This window comes from Rissa tridactyla, chromosome 2 (assembly GCF_028500815.1).
Source record: "Rissa tridactyla isolate bRisTri1 chromosome 2, bRisTri1.patW.cur.20221130, whole genome shotgun sequence".
Lineage (NCBI taxonomy): Eukaryota > Metazoa > Chordata > Aves > Charadriiformes > Laridae > Rissa > Rissa tridactyla.
Window position 1 is genome coordinate 38,099,692 of NC_071467.1, and position 24,606 is coordinate 38,124,297.

Here is a 24,606-nt window from a genome sequence, read left to right on the forward strand (position 1 = left end):
AATTTAAGACAGCAAGCCAGAGTGAAGAAGAGGGAATATATGAGACACTTGTTTCAAAAGTTAGTTTATGACAGCCATAATTCAAGGGTATAGCTGAAAACAATAGCTGTGATTAAAAGTTCATCCATTGTCTGCCTAGAATACTGTCAGGTTTTAACTGCTCAATTAACAATGTCCAAGCCAGCCGTCTTTTTACAAAAGAACAGCTATAAAAGTCATATATCCTATATCTAAAAATGTTACCTCTAAGTTAATTCAAATAGCAAAGATTTTACATCCCATAACTTCACTGCTTGCAATTACTCTGACTTCGCACAGGCAGTTCTGTTCCTTAGGTTTATTCGCTCTTTAAAAACAGAAGATCCTAGCAGAACAAATTTTTAGGTAAAATAGCAATGGATGCTACAAAAAGCAAAGCCCAAAACTGGCAAATCAAATTTTAAGCCGTCAAAAAATTGAATTCTGCCAGTGTAAGGTGCCTTCCACACTATGAGTTTTGAAGTGCCAGGTCTCTTTCAGCTCAGTTTCCTCCCCTGTATTGGAAGCAACACCACTGGTGAGAGGTTATTAAGTTATTCTCAGCCCTGAGTTATGAAAGAGTCATAACCATACAGTCCCAAAAGCCCTAGAAAGGAGGATTAACTCAGATACCACAGAGAACAGTTTTTGCAGAACAGGATTCCTGACAGGACGTAGAGGAGAAAGGAAGTAAGAGAAAGAAGAGTAAGCTGTGTTAACTCTTCACCTGACACAGCACATTCTTCGTTCATATCATGTCTGCTTCAAAGGACAGTGCAAGGATGTGCAAGAGCCACAGCTCCACTGAGCTGAGATGGATACAGCAGTAGCTGTTCTCATGTTTCCCCTTTACTTTACTTACTTTACTTTACCTTTTACTTTTAAAAGGCATGGACAGAAGACAGACAAGTTACTATGGAAAATATCGCAGAATGAACTTACTGTGTACCAGCTACTATCCTAATTTTTTTTTTTTTTACGCAAAAATGCAACATTTCAGACCGGAGAAAGAAAAGCAGCACCTAAGCTGACTTGAGGAGACCATCACCAATCCTGACCATTGCCCATCCCAAACTGGGGAGAGTTCTGCAGTACCACAGTTCTCTCATTTAGATGTCTAACAAAACATAAGAAGAGAAAGATGAACTACTTTTTAAATAAGAAAATAAAATAAAATCCCTAAAATTTGGAGGCAGCGCACAGGGCTGCATATGTACCCTATTTACCTGCAACTTTTTAGAACTTGTTAACCTAGTTACTGTACTGGTTTCATCTTAACCTATAACATCATACATCTGCAGACTTTCCCCCTGCTTTTATTCTGTCTTCTCTCCTTCTATACTCTTGTGTTTTACTGTATCATTTAAAAGTAAAACAAACGTGTATGAAGATTTGATTATATAACATTGAACCTGGAACTGACTGTTCAGTGCTAAAACACTTATTATCTATCATAACTGACAAGACAAATAAGAAAATACATTATTAATGCACACAGTGACAGCAATGAAGAAGTTTGGGAAAGAAGCATAAGATTGACTTCACAGGTAGAGAGAACTAACACTATCACAGGACTACAAGAAAGGAGTAAAGAAACTAGAGAATTTTGATTACTAAGACCTACGAATAATTAGAGCTGTAATACAGTATTCTTAAAAACCTGCTATTTTATTTGTAGATGCTTCTGTGTTCTCAGGTTTCGGGGAGGCCAAACTTAGGTCAACAGATACAATAGCCCTTTTATCTTCATATAGTCTTGCCTCTGGGTTATGATATGCATCTTCGTTTTGCTTGTGCATCATATTCAAGTCCGCTAAAGGAAAGGGGAAACAACTGTTTATAATATTTTATTCTCATAAAAGGCATGTTCACCATAGATTCTCAAAAATACAGGGATTTTGGAGCAGACTCCACTTTTCCTGGGCATACCAACTATGGGAACAAAAAATTTAAGCAAAGACAAGAATATAGAAGCTATAGGTTAAATACTAGTCATTAGGAATTCACTGATTAAAAGATTTATTTTGTCTGGTTTCTTTTGACAGGAATGAATCTTCACAGCAAACCTCCCCTCTCCCCCACCCCAAAATGCTATGAAATGGAAAGATAAAGAGCTCAAGCACAAAAATGACTGACAAGTCTGTGCTGACAACCATGTATTTAGAAACCACCTCTTCTTCCATTTCCTTAAAGCCGTAAAATACTTTTAAGTTTAGTATCAGTATTTTAAGTACTGAATCTCTATTTGATTACTCTTAAGGGCAATAAGCACAATGACCATAAAGTGTATTTTGGTCTTCAAGTCTTCAGAATTAATCCAGATGCAGATTTCTGTATTTAAGAAAACAACGCCATCCAACATTTTCACCAAAATTTACATGGTGCCTCTCAGTTACCATAAAAGTCCTGATCAAAGATTTTACTTTCAGCTCATTTTGAAGTATTCACCATACTATACCTAGAAGGTTCATTTCAAGACAAAAGCATACTACAGTTTTCAGATTATCTTTTTAAATAGTGCTTTGATAATTATGAATTACTGTAGTCATTTAAGCACAAAGATTCCAAGAACTTTAAATCACATCCCTCTCTGTAAAGCAGCCTTTGCATACATCTGAGTCTCAAAAGCTACTTACAGACATTTTCAAGAGGATAAAAAGACAAGTCACACTGCACTAAAAAAAGAGACATGGCAGAAACAGCATGTTATGTTTCACAACATTTGACTCATAGCTTATCCATCATGCTGCTAAACTATGGTGGGAAAAATAACTTTACATGTGTAAATCTGGAAAATAGGCTAAGAAAATTCTTTCTCGTGGTTCCTTATTTATAGGCAGAGATAAGCTTCTCAGGAGGTATATACAGAGCTCAGGCTAATGCAAGCAACATAGTTGGTGAGTAAGCCAACTAGGGAAGGGGCCCTGCGGGACCTGTTGTTTGTGAACAGAGGACTTGGTGGGTGATGTTATGGTTGGAGGCCATCTTGGGCACAGTGACCACAAAATGATAATAGTTTTCAATTCTTGGAGAAGTTAGGAGTGGGGTCAGCGGAACTGCTACTCTGGACTTCCAGAGGGAAGCCTTTGACCTGTTTAGAAGACTTGCTGACAGAGGCTCTTGGGAGGCAGTCCTGATGCCAAAGGAGTCCAGAAAGGCAGTACATTCTTCAAGAAGGAAATCTTAAAAGTGCAGGAGCACGCTGTCCCCATATGCCAAAAGGCAAGCCAGTGGGGAAGAAGACTGACCTGGCTGAACAGAGAGCTTTGGCTGGAGCTCAGGAAAAAAAAAAAAAGGAGAGTTTCTGACCTTTGGAAGAAGGGGCAGGCAACTCAGGAAGACTACAAAGATCACAGGTTATGCAGGGATAAAATCAGAAGGGACAAAGATGAACTAAACTTAATCTGGCTACTGCCATAAAAGGCAATAAAAAAGTGTTTCTATAAATACATTAGCAACAAAAGGAGGGCTAAGGAGAATCTCCATCCTTCATTGGATGCAGGGGGAAACATAGTGACAAAGGATGAGAAAATGTTGAGGTACTTAATGCCTTCTTTGCTTCAGTCTTCAAGAGTAAGACAAGTTATTCTCCAGGTACCCATCCCCCTAAGCTGGAAGACAGGGACAGGAAGCAGAATGAAGCCCCCATAATCCAAATGAAATGGTTAATGACCTGCTACACCACTTAGACACACATAGGTCTATGGGGCCAGATGGGATCCACCCGAGGGTACTAAGGGAGCTGGCAGAAGTGCTCACCAAACCACTTCCCATCATTTACCAGCAGTTCTGGCTAACCAGGGAGGTCTCAGTTAACCCTAGGTTAGCAAATGTGACACCCATCTACAAGAAGGGCGAGAAGGTGGATCTGGGGAACTACAGGTATATCAGTCTGACCTCGGTGAGCAGATCATCTTGAGTGCCATCACACAGCATGTACAGGACAACCAGGTGATCAGGCCCAGTCAGCATGGGTTTATGAAAGGCAGGTCCTGCTTGACTAACCAAGTTATATTCCCCAGGGCTTAGTATTTGGGCCAGTTCTGTTTAATATCTTTTCAACGATCTGGACGAGGGGATTGAGTGCATGCTCAGTAAGTTTGCAGATGACACCAAACTAGGTGGGAGTGTTGATCTGCTTGAGGGTAGGAAGGCTCTACAGAGGCATCTGGACAGGCTGGATCGATGGGCCAAGGCCAATGGTATAAGCTTCAACAAGGCCCAGTGTCAGATCCTGCACTTGGGTCACAACAACCCCATGCAACACCACAGGCTTGGGGAAGAGTGAATGGAAAGCTGCCCAGCAGAAAAGGACCTGGGGTGTTGATCAACAGCCACCTGAATATGAGCCAGCAGCGTGCCCAGGTGGCCAAGAAGGACAACACCATCCTGCCCTGTATCAGGAATAGTGTGGCCCAGCAGGACTAGGGAAGTGATTGTCCCACACATTGAATACTGTGTTCAGTTTTGGGCCCCTCACTACAAGAAAGATATTGAGGAGCTGGAGTGTGTCCAAAGGTGGCCAACAAAGCTGGTGAGGGGTCTAGAGAACAAGCCTTATGAGGAGCAGCTGAGGGAACTGGGGTTGTTCAGCCTGGAAAAAAGAAGGCTGAGGGGAGACCTTATTGCTTTCTACAACTACCTGAAAGGAGGTTGTAACAAGGTGGCAGTTGATCTCTTCTCCCAAGTAATAGCCAACAGGACAAGAGGAAACGGCCTCAAGTTGCGCCAGGGGAGGTTCAGATTGAATATTAGGAAAAATTTCTTCACGTAAAGGGTTGTCAAGCACTGGAACAGGCCTCCCAGGGAAGTGGTTGAGTCACCATCCCTGGAGGTATTTAAAAGACACGTAGCTGTGGCGCTAAGGGATGTGGTTTAGTGGTGGACTTGGCAGTGCCAAGGTAGGACTTGATGATCTGAAAGGTCTTTTCCAACCTAAACACCACTATGATTCTACACTTTCCTCTGGCCTGCTCTACTCACACCATTATAAAGCCTAGAGAAAGCAGCCAAACGCTTAAATGCAGTGCCTGAAGCTAGGCAGTGTGAACACCTCTCTCTGCTCTGGGGATAAACACAAACCTGGATCCTCAACACAAGCTTCTAAACTTGTTATTCGGGCACACAATCTTTAAAAAGCATTTAAGCTTTACCCCCTGCCCTCAAACTACACTGTGAATTTAGACGTATGTTGCTCAGGTATCATAAAACTGAAACTAATTATTCATATATAAACTGTTATCCAGTAAGTGTTCCATGCTTTGAAAATTATCATATTCTATTACCGGAAGACATATTTTAAAAATCTAATCAGATTTCATCATCATACTCCAGTAACAAGAAAATCAATTTGCTTCACGTGAGAAATGAATAGTTTTAAAATTTTAAGACTGACTCACTTTAAAAGTTACCACTTCTAGTCATTTTGGACCATAACTACTACCGCTTCCACTAGTGTATTCAGCTTTCCAGAAGAGGAAACTGACTGATACCCCTGCATGCACATGAGGGATGCTTGTCTCAAAGACCCCTCTTCACTTCCTCTGGGTAATTCATTAGGTATTATCTTTTTTCCCAGAATAATTGGAAGCATTCAAATTCCTGGGGGTGGGAGAAAGAGCAAAAAGCGTCCAGTCCATTTGACTTATCTTAAGTGAGACATCATTAAGCGGATTTCCAAAACTGTTCTATAGACTATGTGGGAGAGTGTTCAACAAAAGAGGATCTATGGCACTTAAGTTAATTTAGCGTTAATAATTTTGTTTTGAAATATACAAATCTAATTGCACCTACAGAGTTCTATTTTTATTTTAGATAAAATATTGTTTTGGGGTTCAGTAGGAACGAGAATCAGGAATCTGAGTTTTAATCTTACATCTATCTCCAATTTACTGGAGGGGTGGATGAACAACTTGCCCCACTCACAGCCATCTCCCAGCCCACTACAGTCCCATCTTCTATAAAACAGCACTTGGAAAAACATAAATCTTAAAAAACATTACTGCTGTGTGACCGCTATTTATATAGCCATTTACCAGCAGCATTACTTGGGGAAATTTAAATAGTCCACTTAGCTTTATATATTTATTCAAACACGCTTCCATTTTCCATGTCCCAAGTAAGGCTTTCTAAGCCTAGAAGCAATTTAAAAAAAAATACAAACAATAAAAACAACTGTTCCTGGAAAATGTTTAATTTAAAGTCTTCACAACAAACTTCAGCATATTTGTATTGCAGTTGTTTCTAACAGCTTGTTTTCCTCCTTCTCCCTTTACTATTGTGTTTTGAATTCATATCACGTGTTTCCCATGTTCAACTTGTACTCTTTGAACGATTCTACTGAAATCAAAATAATTACTCACTTAAATATTCCTAGAGCGTATCTGCTTGAAACAAGAACTTCTATTTGTCGATAAAGGGCTACCAGTGTCGGTATAACATATCTGAGCAGCAAGGAATAACATATCTGAATAGAACCTTTACAAGAGCAAGAAAACATCAATCTTGAAAAGACAATCCATAATTTTGGCAAACATACTTATCAGATTTCCTTTTGCATCTCTGAGAGGAGCACCACCACCACCTTTTCCCCAGGGGTTGTAATTCCTCATTTCCGCTTCTAACTTGGCTTCATAGCGTTCCTTCTCCTCTCTCTCTCGTCTGCGTCGTTCCTCTCTCTCTCTTATCTAAACCCAAACAAACCAAAGCATGAAAATATCCCATTAAGTATAATTTTAATGAAAAGTTAACAGAGCAAGGTGAATACTATAATTCCCCATTCCACCCATCTATATCAAGCAAACTGCAAACATTTCACTGCCTATACTGCAGACAGTGCATTGAATACTGCTGTCAAAACGTGCATGTACAGTTGTGCATCATCACAGAGAAACATACTATAAGACTTCTAAGTTCCAGAAATGTTCACAGCAGACACCTGCAGCAAAGTCAAGTCCCATATCCTTGGATCTTGTGATACAGAAGTTCATACTGCCTGAAAATCAAACAGGCAAAATTCTACAATATCACAGCACTTGCTTCTCTCAACCTGGCATATTTTGTTTAACCAGAACTTAGACTAGAGATGACAGGAGATGAAGAAAGACTCTTAAAAATAAATGCCTTAGTAGAATACTACACGATTCTATAATGATTCATGAAATAGTTTTCTGCAGCAATACATGATGATGTATGCAGATAACACAGAACTGCTCACGTGGCTTGTTCTTCCTTTTCTTCAAAATAAGGCTAAATTTATATAACTAAGTCTCCTAATAATTTAATGTAGCATTTATAAAGATAATAGCTGTTAAAAAAATCCAACTTTTTTTAAAAAGCTTTTAAACTATTAGCTATTATTTATGTAGCTGAAATCTATTAATGTATTTTTTCTTAAGTTTATTTCTTCTGTGCATTAGATAAACATTTCCCTTTATCAAGCAGTCAGACAATTTCATAAGACATATAATGAGTCAACACAAAGACCCATCTAGTCCTGTCAATTATTTACAAAAATGGTCAGTCAGGTTTACCTATAGGAAAAAAAAGCAGAATACATTCTGTTTGCTTTCAACCCATAAGCAGCAAAATAACTTTGAAAGACTGCGTTGTGCCACGTTTATTAGACCTTTATGTCAAATTGTGCAGTCTCTCATATGGCAAGATAAAATTTACTTCTTAAGACTATAGTAAGAAAATGCCTTCAGAGAAGAGTAAGCGCAACATCAGACACTATTCCTAAATATTTATTTTACTCTTAATTTGAGCTTGATTGGCAGCCTCTCCTTTATCCCTATGCACAATCATAATTAGAATGAGAATATTTTTATAACAATTATTTACGTCCACTGAAGAAATACATAAAGAAGAATAAGATAAGAAAATGTCAGTGACACTGAACTGGGTTCTAGCAAAATCTCTTCTGAAATAACATGTCTTATCACGGTCAAATATAGTTAATAAATAAAAACTCCCATAAGATGCAGCAGCAAAAGGCCACTAAAATGAGTAAGGGACTAGGATGTCTACTGGAAGACAGGAGACATGAAATTTATCTATTCTGTCAAAAAGGGAGCTGAAAAGAGATAAGACACCACCTACGAGCATACTAGAGATAAACATTAGGGAGGCTGTAGAATTAGTATCCAAATGATCATGGAGAATTTATTGAAATTAGAGTGCTCCTAATAATTAGAGCAATAATGCCCAAAAGCAATCTTTCAGTAGGAATATCAGAGCAAACCGACTCACTGCTTTTGTTCTGCAATAAATTATATAATTATTGCAATATAGTATGTAATTATTAAAATAATTATATAATTATAAAAATAATTATATAAAACTCCATGCCTGGAACTAATCTGTTTACTGTCAGTCTTTACATTCACTCTGCCTCTGACAAAAAAATTGAAGAGTTTACTGTCCACCTGAAATGCTAAAATGAGCTAAAGCAGGGTCAGAGAAATAGGAGGAAGGAAGTGATGAAGGGAGGGAGAGTTAAGATAGCTTTTTACTTGTAAACTAAATAAATATGTTTGAAAGAGTACTACAGTTACAACCATTATATGTTAAAAAGTAAAAGAAGAAAGCGTCAGCTTTACCACTCTGTACCTGCTGTTGTAATTCTTGTTGATAGGATAATGTTGCCTCTTTAGAAGGCTTTGTTTTTTCTTCAGAAAATACTCCTGTGCTTCTTTGTCTGTCTCCTGTATTCTTCTGTCCAAAGTTACTTCTGAATTAGAAAATCAGACATATAAAAAGGAAAACATCACAGGGTCCAGAGGGGGTGAAATTTAAAAAAAAATTGCTTGGCAATTTATAATCTCAAACATTTTCATAAATCCATATAAAAACAGGAGTTGACTGAATTATTGTTCAGACAGAAATTCTTAATTAGAACTATGAAGAGTTGTCTTTAATGGACTTTAATTCAAAGGCATATCCGTTTTCAGCAAAATACTTGCAACATGAAAAGCATATCAATACAGATAAATAAAAACCAAGAATATGAATACAGATAATACTTACACAGATTGCTCTACCGGGGCTTGGCCTAAAGGAGGATCCAGATTAGGTGTGGGCTGCATTCCCATCATACCTGTACCATCTACATAGTAAAAAAAAAAAAAAAAAGAAATTACTATTTTAACCCTTGAATGCTCAAAAATAAACATTTGCCGTTACTTAAAAAACAGAACTCACTGTTCAAGCTCTGTGACTGCAGAATTACAAACAGGACTCTCAACTTCTATAACAAATGTAGCTAATCATTAATGCCCCCTAAAGCAAGAAACACAATGCCAAGGTACAAATCTACTTCTTAAATTCAATTAAATCCCTTTTAAATTTACAAATGTCTTCATTAACTTATTCTACAACAAATTAACAAAGAGAAATAACTTTGCTTGATGTAACACTTCTCTTCATGCTTTCCAAATTGCCCTCTGTTGTGCGGAGAACCCCACTGCCTCCTGCAGAACTACAGCACATTTGGCATCTGTACTCGAAGTGGGACCTGCAGCACTCTGCCACAGCAGGGCTTGACATTACTGGGCATACTACTGTTTGTGTTCAAAACAGTACAAGATGCATCTCTAAAACAATTTCACACTTTCAAATTTTAAGCATTAGCAATGTTCCAGCTTGTGACAACAAACCTTTAGACAACCTAACTCTCATATGTGAATTTTAAGTATTAATTTATTTAATACTCTATAAACCATAAGCCATTTTACCCAAGAGGTTATATGATACAAGGGTAATAAGATTACAAAGAAAAGGTAAAAAAGGTGTCTGGAAAAAAAACCACCACCAAAAAGCTAACCCCAACTTTCTCAAACATTTCAAGATAGGGAGAAATTTACACTGGGGAAAAAAAAAAAAATCTCAAAAATTTTCTTCTTAAATCTCTAGCATTCCTGAAATTCCCCAGTTGATACAAATCTCATTTAAATCAACCAGTAAGGGTTATTCTTTTAAGTTTTTTTTTTCTCCTTTATTTTAACTTGGACCCCACCTGGAGTACTGCATCCAGCTCTGGAGCCTCTAACAGAAGGAGGACATGGACCTGTTGGAATAAGTCCAGAGGAGGGCCATGAAGATGATCAGAGGGCTGGAGCACCTCTTCTATGAGGACAGGCTGAGAGGGCTGGGGTTGTTCAGGGGAGGGACACTTTATCAGGGAGTGCAGCGATAGGATGAGGGGTAACGGTTTTAAACTGCAAGGGGGCAGATTTAGATTAGATATTAGGAAGAAATTTTTTACTTTGAGGGTGGTGAGGAGCTGGAACAGGTTGCCCAGAGAAGTTGTAGATGCCCCATCCCTGGAGGTGATCAAGGCTTGGATGAAGCTTTGAGCAACCTGATCTAGTGGAAGGTGTCCCTGGCCACGGCAGGTGGGTTGGAACTAGATGATCTTTAAGGTCCCTTCCAACTCTAACCATTCTATGATTCTGTAACTTTTCTATGAAGGTAGCACAACAACTTTTTAAAGTTTTTTTAAAAAGGAAAAAAAAAACAAACACCACACAATCCCGTCCCTCCACACACACATCCCAGTTGTTTCACTCATGAAATCATCATGAAGCAGTCAAAGGGTAGATTAAAAAAAGACTTCTTAAAATAAAAAGTTCAATTACTACATACAGTTCCTTTAAAATATTTAAAATTATATCTGAAATTGTAACAACACCTAAACATGTAATCGACTATAATATGATTTAAGCAATTTTAGAAGATAATGTTTTGATTATCAAAACTATAAAGGAAATTATCTGGTAGGAGTAAAGGCTAAGTAGCTGAGACTAGAGCTTGTTCAAGCAATGAACAAGATTTCTGGAAGCCATAGCCCCTTTTGCAGTTGGAGAAAACCACTTCATTCAAAACTAGCATTGAAAAAAGACTACTTTTCATTCAACACACATCTAAGAAATGGATTTAAATTGCTGTAACTAGATCAAACTTATTCATCATTTAACTAGATTAAAAGCAGTTACCTGAATCACTCTAACAACCAATCCGCCTAAAATCATCAACTTACAATATGCAAGATTGGGATCCAAAGGATTCCTAACCCCGTAGAAGTAGTATGCGTCATCATAAGGTGTTCTATAGTTGTCTGTCAAAACTGGTGGTGGAGGCGGTGGCATCGGCACAAGCCTTAAAGAAAAAAGGAACGCAATTTTTTTTTTGTTGTACAACTGAAAAGAGAGATCATTAAAAGAAGAAAGAAAGGAAAAAAAGAGAAAGAGAATTCACTATAGAAAAACTCTATATTTAGCTCAGCCCAAGACCTCTCATTAGTGCCATACAGGAACAAGGTACAAAAAGCCTCAGTAGGAAATTAACCTTCCCTTAGGGAGTAGTACTTGAATGCACACTATTTCAGAGATCTAAAGAACATAAAATAAGCATGCCTTATTTAACTGGTTCAGTTACTGATACTTACTGGTTACATCAGTAACAGTAAATAAAATGAGCCAAGGATTAGTCTCTGGTCAAAGGGCAAGTGGTACAGCACAGCTCCAGCCACATGCCTAACGCTCCTTCTCTCTCCCAAAACAGCTTAGTCTCAACCACAGTGTCTAGTGGAAGCTGTCCCTCACCTACACTACATTCCTGAGCTTACCCCTGGGAGATCGCTTAATTAACAGGGGCTAAAGCCATGCCATTCTAACCAGCCTTCTAACAATACAGACACTGCTGGGCACGTGCCCCAGGTACCCCCACAATGTGGTTCAATATTACAGCTATGGACATCATTTCTACAGCACAACTCTCATCCTACACAAACAGCCACTGGGTAGTAATAACATGCTTATCACTAAGCTTATTTAACATGCAAAATGAACGTGACGGTGAAGCACCTGGGCGCTGCTATTTCACCAAGAGTGCTGGCTAGCCCCCTGTGAAAGTCTTCATTCACTGGAGAGGCTGAAGGGACAGGCACCGGAGTTTGGAAAGCCACCCTAGGCCTTTCAGGAGGTACATTCTCTACAGAAGCTCTCGCTGTCAAGCCAAACTGCTTCAATCTATTTGGCTGAAGGGGGCAAAAAAATAGAAAAAGAGAAAAAAAAAAAAAGCAGTTACTTTGTTATTACTAGGAAACATTCTGAACCTCCATTTAGGCTGTGTTAAATACTTCACTGGGTCCCAACTAGCTGTTCAAATTTCTCATAATTGCATTTTTTTTCTCCCAAGGAATTACTGGAAATCTAATACTACAAGGAAATCCAGAGTGTTTATCAGATTTACAAAATCCAGCCTCTGTGGCAGGTTTCAGGAAGTATATGGTTCTAGTTACTATCCAGGATAAAAATAGTATTTCTGCAGTTGTCTGCAGTACAGGTTATCTACAGCCAGTGGTTTCTTACACGGACAGTATTATCATATTATGCATAGGAAAAGTTTCTAAAATACACTCCACCACCCCAAAAACTAAAATAGCTCATAATCAGTAAAAATAAAAACAAACACACACTGAGACTTTTTCCAATAAACATTTCCTTGCAATATTGTTATTTCATTTTTTGGGTTCCTTTGATTTTATTAGCTTTTGCAACCCCAACAATTACAAAATTTTGTGGAGTTTTTTTTTTTAAAGCATCAAATGTTTATTGATAACTGTCAGCCTCAGAAAAAAGTCAAAGGCAACATGCAAGTAACACAAAGGCATGCAAGTCGGTTAGTTTCAGAACTATCCTATCACACCCAGAAAGCCCTTATACCAGCTGCTACGCATAAACATTTTAATGTTTGTTTAAATGAGTCAATATTATAGAAGACCAGAAAAATTTCATATATAAGTAAAACAGATTTTGTTTCTGAATTCGCTGGTCCTAACATTGTAGGACTTCAGTTAACATGCATTCACAGAAAGTAATACCAGCAACCAACTAACTGTTAAATATCTAACAGCAAACCATATACCCTACAATATGGAAGTATTTCAGCAAAATATTAAATCTTTACCTCCTCATCACTTAGCTGCAAGACAGTATATACAAGGCAGTTAGTACTCACCAATCATGAGCTACAGCATTAAGATTCTCAAAATCTACTAGACATGAATATTTGTTTATAAAATTTAACTTCAAATTTCTAGATGTGAATACAAAATTAGATAATAGATATGAGCTACAGCAATTGAAAATTATAAAGCAGTCTACAGACTGTATTTTTTTAATTTGTCTTTTCAAATCCAGTGTCTTAACCCTGAGAACATTTAAAACAGCCTTTCTCACTAACAAGTTTGATGTGAACTGTTCCCAAAGTGCCTCAGATTTCAGCTCTGTAGCTAATTTCAGATGTGACTATGGTACTCAGCTCATCCTGGGGATTGTTTTCTTTTAAACAAGCAGTATATACAACAGTCTGCATTTATAGATTCTAAATCAGGCATTGCTATTTAACCAACCTGTAATTAATCAAGAAATCTACCTAATTAGAATCCCTCCCTGAGAGGCAATTTAAAGCTAACAGTGACTGCTGCATAATGAATGTAGCAATTCTACTTAATTGAAGGCTTTCAGCTAAATTAATGGTTTTAAAACATTATACATGCCCTGGACTTGCTCTGGATATAATTTTGTTCCTACAACAGGCACTTTTCAGTCTCCGACTGCGATGCGTATGGTATATAGAGTGCTTCAGCACAGCATGCTTCTGCCTAGTCAGCTTTGATTAGACAAAACTGTTTACACTGACCTTACAGCCTGCTGTGCCGAAAGAGGCGGCATCCTCTGCTCAGTTTTTCCTCTTTTCCTGCCTGGCTCCCAGCTGTACGCTCCATCCCTCTCCCTTTCACCATCTGAATCCCTGATTAGCCAACTGACCTCTCTATGCCAGCTAGAGCAGCAAAAAAGATACAGATTTTTGCCAGTTAACCAAGCTGAATCGGTTCGCAAGAGGGATCAAACAAGCACCACAGATACTTTAAAGCAGAGAGGGCAGGAACATGCAGCCAGGCCACTTGTCAGTATTCTCCCTCCGCATTTAGGAGTAAGAATTTTGGTTTAGTTTCGTTGCTTATCTATGTGCACTCTCAGTCTCCTGCCTCACACGCTGATGAATAGCATCCTAGAGCTACTTTTTCTTCATTTTCTACAAAATAAGAGCTCCTTCTACCTCTGATGAACTCTCCAGAAATGGCACAAGTTTCCTTCTGTGTTGTAGCTTCCCTCAAAAAAAGCACCATTGATAATTTAAACAGGTAACCAGTTAAATTATTAAACTGTTTATTCTTCCTTGAGAAAGTTACCCATCCTACACCTCCAACAGCAGATCTCGACTGCACCCAAGATGCAATGGCTTTGGACACTTCGCAAATGCACCCGCAAATCATACTAGTTCTGTGACAATCAGTCTGCTACTAACGTTACTAGTGCTAACAACCTACTCTTTCATATATGCTAATCAAAACTCTTAGTACAATAATCACCTTACTAAGGAAGTGGAGACAGTAGTAACTCTGCACTAAGTTTCACAAGCAACACAATATAAGCATCTTGCTTTTTATAAAATCCTATAAAAATACTACATTTGATAGTTTAAAAAGGAATTACAGATTTGAAATTAAACAGTGCTGCAAGGAGATCCACTCCAAAACAACTGTATTTTTTTTGACTGAAAAACAGCAAAAACTTTCTGCAGCATACTTTCCATTCCCAAAGAAAGGTCACTAATGTGTGCATGTACAGGCTACCACTGGACGCTAAGTATTTTTCCATGATACCCGCTGCTTGTACAAAATTTCCATTTAGTTACAGCAAAAGAAAATGTTCAATAACTTCCACGCAAATATTTTTCTCTTAAGATAAAAGCATGTGTAATGAGCTACAGCCTTATTATCCTTGGCTTCAATTTTACTCTATGCTAGTGACCTATTAGAAAAAAACCACAACATTTATCAATCTATAAATGCCCTACAGAGTTTTGTGACTGAGCGACCATGATGTACACGTAATTTAAAAAAAAAAATTACATCTATAAAGGTGAAAGGAAAATCCAAGTTCTTTACCTTCTTTTCTGGGTCTTGAGCTCCAGAAGCAGCAACGGAGAGCTCAAGTTCCTTCTCCCTGTTTTTGTTTTAAAAAAAGAAAAAAAAAATCAAATCAGAAAGCAGTAACAACTACACTCATTCGTTCAAAGCACAAACCTCACAACTCTAGTTAAAATAACTCTGAAAATACAGGATAATAGAAGACATGATTCCACTTGATTTCTTCTGGAGTCAAAGAATACTACTGTATATTATTTGTAAATAGAACTCTCAAGAAGTATCTGGCTATCATCTATTACGCCTAATAAAAATTCAACTACCATAAAAGCATAAACCACCACATGGCTTTTTACTACAACCTTTCAGGACATTTCTTAACAATTGATCCTTATTCACGTTACAGCAAGTTTATAATAAAGATACTGAAATGAATGATTCAAAAGTACAGCAATAAGTACGATATTGTAATTTCAGGGCTTAGGCTTGTTCAGCATTTTCCATCACAGTGAAACTGACAATAGTAACATTTTTAATTCCTTCTCCCTTCACTAATATCACTGTGTGTTTTTATGTACCCACAGTATCATTCAGCAGGCAGCTACTAAAAGGTAAGCAAGAAATTTGTTTTACTTTCTGCATAAGGCAGATAGTCAAGTGCTTTCAAAGTAAAAGGTAACTTTCCTATATTGGAGGACAAAACAAGATTCATTTTCAACTTTGTAATGTAATAATGTAATTAGATAATCATCTGCCACCCAGAAAGATAACTTCAGTTAGAGCTTCTTCAAGAAATTAAAAATAATTTTTTAAAAATGAAAAAAAACCCCAACCGTTTTTTCCTTTGTTCCATTGAAACCTGGTAATTTTGTTTGTTAAAAACTAAAGCTCTCATGCCAATAAGTTGAATTGTATGCAACATTACCTAGCTAGGTGGAATTCCTTAGTTATGGAAGTTATTCTTACCACATTGAATTAATGAAATTCCTTTAAATTTCAGCCATTATCTTTTAAAAAATATAGTAACTTTCCATTACCGTCTCTTATTTCGCTGTTGCTCAGCCATCTGTTCTATTAGTTCTTGCCTGTATTTCTCTTTTTTCCTTTGGAGAAGTTCTCGGTCCTGACCACCTAATGGAAATGACCACACGTTCGCGCAAATGCTCCACAAAATACGTAAAAGTTATTGGACAAAAACATTGCATTTCAGTCAATTTAAAACATGAAACACAGCAAAGTATATGAGTATATGATCTGGGAATGTGCACAGAACACTGGATCTTTATGGAGGGGGAAAAAAAAAAATACCTAGTTTTAATAGGCAGTTTGTTTGGAATATGTTGATCAAAACTACCAAAATTTTCATAATTATTTTCCTAATTTGCCTGTTTTTGTGTAGTCAGGAAGCTACAAATTTCAAAGCTATGCAATACAACAGCAACTAAAAAAATGTACTTAAATTTTACATTTTTTTTCCCCTAATGCTCAGCTAAGGAAGATACGCTATGGTGCTCCAAAATTACAAGGCATTGCTCTGTAGAAACATGAAAGTTAAAACCAAAGAGAGTAAAACCCACAGGGAGTGGGGTTGCTACACTTTTAGGACGGTTCCCATGGCTATTAAAAATTAGCAAAGTATTGGCAGATACGTATATGTAACAGGAAATAGTGCTAACATCTCATGTGGATTTTAAGGAACCCAAAAAACTTTCAACTTGTGGTAGTTCCCCCACAATAAGCATGCAATCTTCCATTATTTTAAACAGAAAACAATAAAAAACATCATCACCATGTTCTATATAGTATGACTATCAGACACAAGGACTCTGAACATATTTCTGTACACAAAGTCACTATGGGTCTTCAGCAAAGTAGACCTGAACAATAAAGTGAAGGAAACTGCAAAGAAACTAAAACAAAACAAAAAAAAACACCAACCAACCAAACAAAAATAACCCTCCACCCCCCCCAAAAAAACCCGACAAAAACCCATGATGCATGCATGACTGAATTTTTTATTCAATTATTGTGCTGTTTTAATGCTGCCTTTAAACAATTCCAAAAAATTGACCTGCCATATAGCGCACTGAAGATCAGGTAAGTTCAAATGTAAAAATAAATAGAAATTATTCTGACAACTTAGTTGCCAGAATTGTTAGTCAATTTTTCCACAATTCAAACCTAGCTTGTCTTTGAAGGCTCTGATCTGTAGAACTACGACGGTTCTTTTATTCTTGCCTTACAATTTTCTGAATTGTAGCTAGGAATGCTATGTTTTCAACAGTATTCCTCTCTACCACACTCAATAATAATGTTCCCTGCTAAATTTAACAGCTACATTTAAGCAGTATGAGATGATCAGAATAGAGATAATCAGAACTGTTTGCTCTTGCACAAGGTTGTGAACGGAAGCATTTCCCGTATTTCTGCAGCTAAAATTCAATACCAAGTCATATCTTTAACAATACAGAGGTTAATATTTCTCCGATACTTCATTTTGCAAAAAAACTTAAGAATGTATCTGGGCCTTAAAAGGTTAATGAAATCTAAGAAGAAACTTGGGCTCTTCAAAATTAATCAGAAAGCGCTGTTAAATTAAGGGGGGGGTGGAAAGGAACATGTTTTTCTTTTTTTATTTTCTCTCTGTAGCTAAGATTTATTTACCAGTCTTGGGGACAACTAGCACAAAGAACAAGCTAATTTTTCTAGTTTTTAATTATTCCCAAAGGAAAATAAATTATGCGAAGAAAGGCTAACTCAGTGTCATTAGTTAGGTTTTTATACATACCAAGAACAAGGCCTGTTGCATACGGCATTTCAGCTGCAGGCTTGGCCTGTTCATTAGCTGAAGAACTAATTTGTACCTGATTTCTGGCAAAGACATAAAAAGAAAATGGAAAGATCAAACTCGAGAATTTACTTGCAGTCTGTGTGAAGCATGACAGATGCGCTTACATCACTACGTGATACATTTATGAAAAACAGCTCTCCTAAAATCTGAACAAATATCACAAAGAAAAGAAGAAACCGCCTGGTAAAAAGGCATTTCTCACAGTTCTCATTTGCCTGCGGTTTCTGAAGCCATCAGAAACACTGACTCAGTTGAGCACTTCAACAATGTTGACAGACTGAGTGGTGCCAGTCAAGAATTTATGTAAGGGCTTTACAAGTGTTCTGCTTCTGCCTCATCCACTTAGATCACTTCAGGACTTGCAAAACAAAGGGAAAAGGAAAAAGAGGAATTTTAAAACTACTATCAAAAAAGGATTCCACTTTACTCCAAACGTCTAAAGTCTTCAGTTGGAGAATTGGTGATCTAGTGTTTCAAAAAGAAAATTGGCATGCAAGCTTCAATAGCTGTTCTCAAAGGAAACACATTTTTTTTGTTCTACGATATCCCAGCTGCAGGAAAAAGTATCAGCCATTTCAGAAAACATATTAGGGATTTTAAATAAACACTTTCCTTTCATCATGATTTCATAGTGCAATTATCAGAAAAATACAGTGTATACCACACCTAGAAGTTCCAGTTCTGGAGATCTGCTGCACACGTGTTCTCTCCTTTAATTCATCTTCATAATCTGCAGGTAGATCTCTTACTATTCCATCCAGATAGGGCCTTAAAGAAATAGAAAACTTTCAGCTATGCTTGCCTAAAAACATTCAGTCCGAAACGGAAGGTCCAGCAATTTCATGCAAATAGATCCTCAGCCCAATTGCACACTGGGCAGCAGAACCAGTTCTCAAAATACTCCACAAAATTCCTAGAAATAATTCACTGTGGTAGTGCTGTCAAGGCAGTGCTGTCTGGACTCTGAATTCCCAAACCTGCGTTCATGCAACCTTTATCTATTGAGCCTAGCTTCTTCTACAACAACCTACCCTTCACTATGCACCTGGTACCATTTAAGAGAGAGATGACTTTTGATCAAGATAAAAGACATATAGAGAAAAATTAAGGAGTTAAAATTTGAATCATCTACATACGAAGTGAAGTAATATAACTTCAAATAATTCCAAAGATGCTAAAAATTGTACAGACACAAGCGAGCTTTTCCTGAAAACATGTGGGGTACTTGAATTTACAGGCTCTTCTTGCCTTGCAAATGAACTGCTCTTCAAGGAGGACTTCAAGTTATCTTGATAAAATAAGGCAAGAATAGGTATTCAATGAAAAGTAAAGTACCCAATAGACGCTAACATAGTTATATATTTTCCAGAGCTGGACAGAGTCATGAACTAACTATTCAGCAAACTACAACAACAACAAAACACCTAGGAAATCATAGGAAAAAACCTGTATCTTATTCTTTTATGTAAAAAGATCCATAGCTCTGCTCATCTCTGTAATTTAAATGAAAGCCAATAATCAAAGGCGAAAGGATGCAAGCAGATTATTAAACGTTGATTTGGCATTTTAACAACCCACAAGAACAACATGAAAGAACAACATCCACCCTCTTGGCATAACATGATCTTCTTTCATGATCAAGATCATCTTTTTGATAATGATCAATCTGCTACTTGGAAGGCTCGTCACGTAAGACGGAAACACAGTCAGGAAACAGAAAGCCTAGTCCATAGTGTGATGAAAGGATGCAGGGAGGAAGCAAAGAAACAAACCTTGGGATTCAAGAGGCAACCTTTTTGGTAAAAAGCAGCAAGCTTAGCATGGCGGGCCCAGACACGCTGGCCCAATTCAATCGAGAAGCTGTTGCATCCTGTTTATGGGACAGACCTGGTGCTGGGGATGGAGCAAAGCATTCCACTTATGAGAACCAAAACATTTTGCACTTCCTCTCACTTTCCTGTCACTGTTTCTATTTGCTGAAATATGCCACAGTCCTTGTGCCTCTGTCAAAAGAGAAACCTTTCTGAAAAGTCCCATTACAAATACCTGCCTCTCCAAACTAATAAAGCCCACTTAAAAACATAAAAACTTTAGTACAGCAAACAAAAACATTCCTCCTTAGGAATTCAGTTTCTGTCATGAATCAAATGTGTTCTGGAAAAGTTGACTTTGCCTGAAATGTAGAAAAAAATGCTAATTCTTCAGAAGCTGAGCTGTCAGTAACTAATGGATGTGTTTCTTCTTGAAGAGAGACTGAATACAGTTCATAAAAGGTTAAGTGAAGCTCCTTGGGAAGGAAAAAAAAAAACTAGATTACAAAGCACATTTAATAAAAAAAAATAATGAAAAGTAATTTTCAATAAAAATTCATCAAAGTAGAAAATACACAACAAAAAAACCCAAACCTTAATTTTATTTAAGTACAAATTTAAGTTCAGGCAACTCAGGTGATGGTCCAGCAACTTCTTTTAAGAAGATGCACCAAGTTTGCCAACAACAAAGACAAGACTATCTTCTGTACTTGCTTTTAAAAGAAAACTGGAACTAGAACTGTTTCAGAGGCCTCTCCAAACAAGCAAAGAATTGCATAGTGATATACTGGTCACAGACATTTATATAAGCACCATCAGTGTTTTCTGGAACTAAGAACTAGTATATTTCTAATCTATGTGACACTGTCTACTGTTGGTTCAAACACCATTGTTGCTGATGTTTTACATATATAATCCTATGTATATTCTTTGAGAAACAAAGTAAACGCTCAAACTTTATCAAATGGTCATTTTTATTTAAATACTAGACTGTGTGCAATTGTTAGACAGAGGCATACGGCTACCTAGAGAGAACATTATCCTTCTGGGTGTTAATTAACACAGAGGATTAACATTGCTGTTAGTCTCAAAAATATGGACATTTTGGTTACCTGTTAGACACCAAGTCAAGGTTCTAATATTTTTCTTTACGAAAAGTTGTAGGACAAGATCACCCTTACCCTAAAACCTCCTTTGCTCATTTCTACCAATATTACACTACAGGACAGAACAATTTTTGTATTTTACATTCTCTTCTCTGAACCTCATTCAGCAGAAAACAGGCAATCTTGTTCCTGCTATCTATTAAACCACTGTTTCCATTTGCTAGTCTTTTTCAGAAACACTGTATGAATAAATACATGCTTTTAGAAGCACATCTGAACATACAATCTGAAACTGAAATAACCCATTTATTTAGTCTGCATCTCCCAAATGCTTCCAGACATTTCATTTTCTCCACAGTTACTTAATTCTTTTATGAATTTTTTTTTTAAAAAGGCTGACAAAGAATATCAAAAGCTACTTTTGTAGAGAAGTTATTTTAACTCTGTTGGCATTTGAAACTGGAAAAGAAGCATGACTTCACTCAATTTAGAAAATGCTTTTGCAGTAGAAGAGCATTTTAGGGTTTGTTTTTCCCAGTTATTAATTTGCAGTACTATCCAGAAAATTATCCCTGTAAACAATGACTCAAAAGATCATTTAACAGTCCGCCGGCAATTAACAATGAAACATGACGGTAATATTTAACACTGTTGAGAGTGGTACAATTTGCCTTCTGTTATTTCTAGAAGTGTTAATTCTAGAATAAAAAAGAGGTTATTTTGCCTAACAAGGGAAAAAGACAGTTGTGTTTTCTTCATTGATGCAACTGCAGTAAAATAATTCTACATCTACATCATCTACAACACTAATGTTCCCACGATCTGTAAAGTGAACAAACGAATGCTCTTCAAGCACCTTTTTAAGATTTATGTACAAGAAACTTTACTGCTTTATGCTGCTTTACTTCATTTGAATTTAGCTGTATAAACCACATTTGTTTCCAGTTTGGTACTATTTCACACCACAACCCATCTGTTTTTGAAAGCAACTGGTTCTCGCAATGGAATAACTGAAGGTGGCCAGACTGTCAAACCGTGAATGATTTAAAAAAAAAAAAAAAAAGCTTTTAGATGAGTGAGCTAGAACAGAAAAAAATAACAACTTATGTCAAAGTAACCAAACTTTTATCAGTTCACACAGTAAAGAATATTAAATCATATTTCATAATGAAGAGTACATAATAGCAGTATTGCTTCTGAATTATTTATCTAAAACAGCCTCTTTAGTTTGATTTGGGTTTTCTTAAATGTTTATTCAAATTGTGTAGTGATGACTGAGATCAACACCTATTAACACCATCAGGATTTGGTTCAACTATGCATATGTTTGAAGTCTGCCATTTAGCCAGACATGCAGTAAAAAAGAGGATTTTTTTTAAAAAATATATTTTTACATTTACAGAACGGCATGCACCAAAAATTGAAGCTCAAACCAATTTTGGAATCTGAACTGAAAAACTGACTTGCTATAGATATTACAGAGTAAGAAAATACATGTAATCCTGGGTTCCCAGCACTGGGGTTTGCTCTCAAATAGTTAAGTTTTCCCACAAACTACTCTTCATAAAAGCGAATTGTGGGCTTCTTTTTCTGGAGAAATTTCTCTTGTATCCTTGGTTTGCCATAATATATAAAATGTTCTCTAATGTATGATGTATAGTCTTAGGTACTGGTCCAATTTTTAAATATTTTTTCTAAAAATTATTGCAAAGTTTCTTTCTAAAGTAAGTACAAAAATCCTACTTTCATGGGTGAATCCTGTCTAATTTTCAATGAGAGCAAACCATGGCTGTCAATAAGCACTACAGAAATAAAGGAGAAAACAGAATTAAGAATACCTTTCAGCATAAAAACCCCGGGGAGTTTTTCTGTCATAAGCACTTTCACATCTAAATCTAGGGTCCATTTCTTCACTTATCTCAGGATCATGGTCCATTCTGTAGTATCTTCTAGCAAAATCACGATCCTCATCAAGTCTGTGATGCTTCCTAATCGGAATTACAGATTGGCTAGCAAATCCACGACGTCTTTGATTGGGAACATCCAAATCTTCATCAAGTCTTTTATTTAATAGTCGACTTCTTAATTCAACCTCATCATTTAACCTATGATACCTGTCTTCCTCCAGCCATCTCTTATTTAGCAGCTCTTCATAACCTTCTGTAGAAGTAAAGGCATCCTTCTTGGGAGGTTCTACACCTGTATTACAGGGTTGTACTTCTGTATGGAGTTCTGGGCGGAGCCTGGTAACAGCAACAGGCTTTCTATTCCTGTCCATCTCATTCTGTTTAATGGAAAAAAATATTAAAAGATATGAATATAAGCAAATCACATTGAGCAAAAACTTGGTTTTGTATTTCTTCAAACAATCCCTAAACAGGTACTGGAGAAAAGGTAGGAAGTGAGCAAGAAAAATACTTCAACGAGGGCTTAAAAGCTAGGGATTTTGTATGGTTTTTATTGAGGGGAAAAAAAAAAAAGAGCACTCTTTCTCTTATCTATTATTTTTCAGAAGAACAGCTATCAATCCTGGAACGGCCTTTTACAAACTCCAATTTGACCTTCATATTCAAAGGTGAAAAGAATCAAAAAAACCTGAACTTTATACCTCATCAAGAGACTAGATATCTTTATTCTATCCAGATTCAGGCATGTCTGTAATACTTCCTTACCTATGAGCACAACCTTTTAACCTGACCATTTCTTAATCCATTTCTTTGCTCCTCAGGAGATGCCTCTATGAGAAAGGATAGTTTAGTGGATAAAAAACAGCCCTATGTCACACTGGACCAGTGTTAATACACAGTTCTAGCAAACAACATGGTTTGGCACAAATTCTGTAGTATTTCTGTGCACTAATCCTTCATCTGTAGAATAAAGTAACTCATGTAACAGTAACTCATACTTTACAAAATGTAATGAAAAATAGGGATGCAAATGACACCAAACTGGGAAGAAGAATCAATATACTAGAGGGTATGGCTGCCATTCAGGAGGGTCTTGACAAACTGGAGAAATATGCTGACAAAAAGATCATGAAGATCAACAAATGCAAATGCAAAATTCTGCATCTGAGACAGAATAATGCCATGCACCAGTACAGGCTGGACACTGACTGTCTAGAAAGCAGTTTTGCAGAAAAAGGCCTGGGTTAGCAGTGGGCACCTAGTTGAACATGAGCCAGCAGTGCACCCTTCAGTGATAACAGCCAACCACACCCTGGATCACATCAACAAGTGTTGTCAGGAGGTCAAGAGAAGTAATTCTTCTCCTCTGCTCAGTATTTGTCAGTATTCAGGTTCTGATATAGCACGCCCAGTTCCCCCCCCCTCCCCATGGATGGAACTGGAGAAAGTGCAGAGGATGTCTACGGAGATGGGTATGGCACTCGAGCTCATAAAGGAGAAGCTGACAGAGCTGGGTTTGTTCAGCCTGGGAAAAGAAAGTTAAGGACGGTATGTATGGGGGCAGGAGGAACTAGTGATTGCAGTCTCCACCTAATGGGTGGTTACAGAGATGCCAGAATCACGATTTTCAAAGAACCAATGGTCACAAGTTGCAGCAAAGGAAACTCTGATGGGATACAGAGGGAAAGAAATTATGAACAAGCAGTTAAGCAGTGGAACAGGCTGCACAGTGGAACTATGGATTCTCTATCCTTTCAAAACTGAATGGGACCAGGTCTGACCAGCCTGATCTAACTATGAAACTAACCTTGCTCTGAGCAGGAGACTGTACTATGTGACTTCCAGAGGTTCCTTGTAACTGAAATGTATCCTATGATTATCTAAACTGTTGGATCAAACTTTTGAGGTCACACATGTT

General features: G+C 37.2%; 1 protein-coding gene across 18 annotated transcripts in view; it reads right to left on the minus strand.

Moving 5' to 3' along the window:
• Positions 1 to 24,606, minus strand: part of CSPP1 (centrosome and spindle pole associated protein 1) — a 65,641-nt gene that overhangs the window by 22,662 nt on the left and 18,373 nt on the right. For 12 of the 18 annotated variants that reach the window (XM_054189799.1, XM_054189796.1, XM_054189792.1 and 9 more), the window contains 12 exons: positions 22,620 to 23,065; positions 18,531 to 18,632; positions 17,802 to 17,884; positions 16,051 to 16,144; positions 15,035 to 15,092; positions 12,988 to 13,002; positions 11,883 to 12,055; positions 11,057 to 11,175; positions 9,046 to 9,124; positions 8,629 to 8,749; positions 6,557 to 6,704; positions 1,679 to 1,831 (listed from right to left, as the gene is read on the minus strand). In XM_054189799.1, the coding sequence (XP_054045774.1) occupies positions 1,679 to 1,831; positions 6,557 to 6,704; positions 8,629 to 8,749; positions 9,046 to 9,124; positions 11,057 to 11,175; positions 11,883 to 12,055; positions 12,988 to 13,002; positions 15,035 to 15,092; positions 16,051 to 16,144; positions 17,802 to 17,884; positions 18,531 to 18,632; positions 22,620 to 23,065 (1,591 nt within the window). The remainder of the gene's footprint in view (positions 1 to 1,678; positions 1,832 to 6,556; positions 6,705 to 8,628; positions 8,750 to 9,045; positions 9,125 to 11,056; positions 11,176 to 11,882; positions 12,056 to 12,987; positions 13,003 to 15,034; positions 15,093 to 16,050; positions 16,145 to 17,801; positions 17,885 to 18,530; positions 18,633 to 22,619; positions 23,066 to 24,606) is intronic. The other 6 variants (XM_054189791.1, XM_054189787.1, XM_054189802.1 and 3 more) reach the window with 4 other exon arrangements.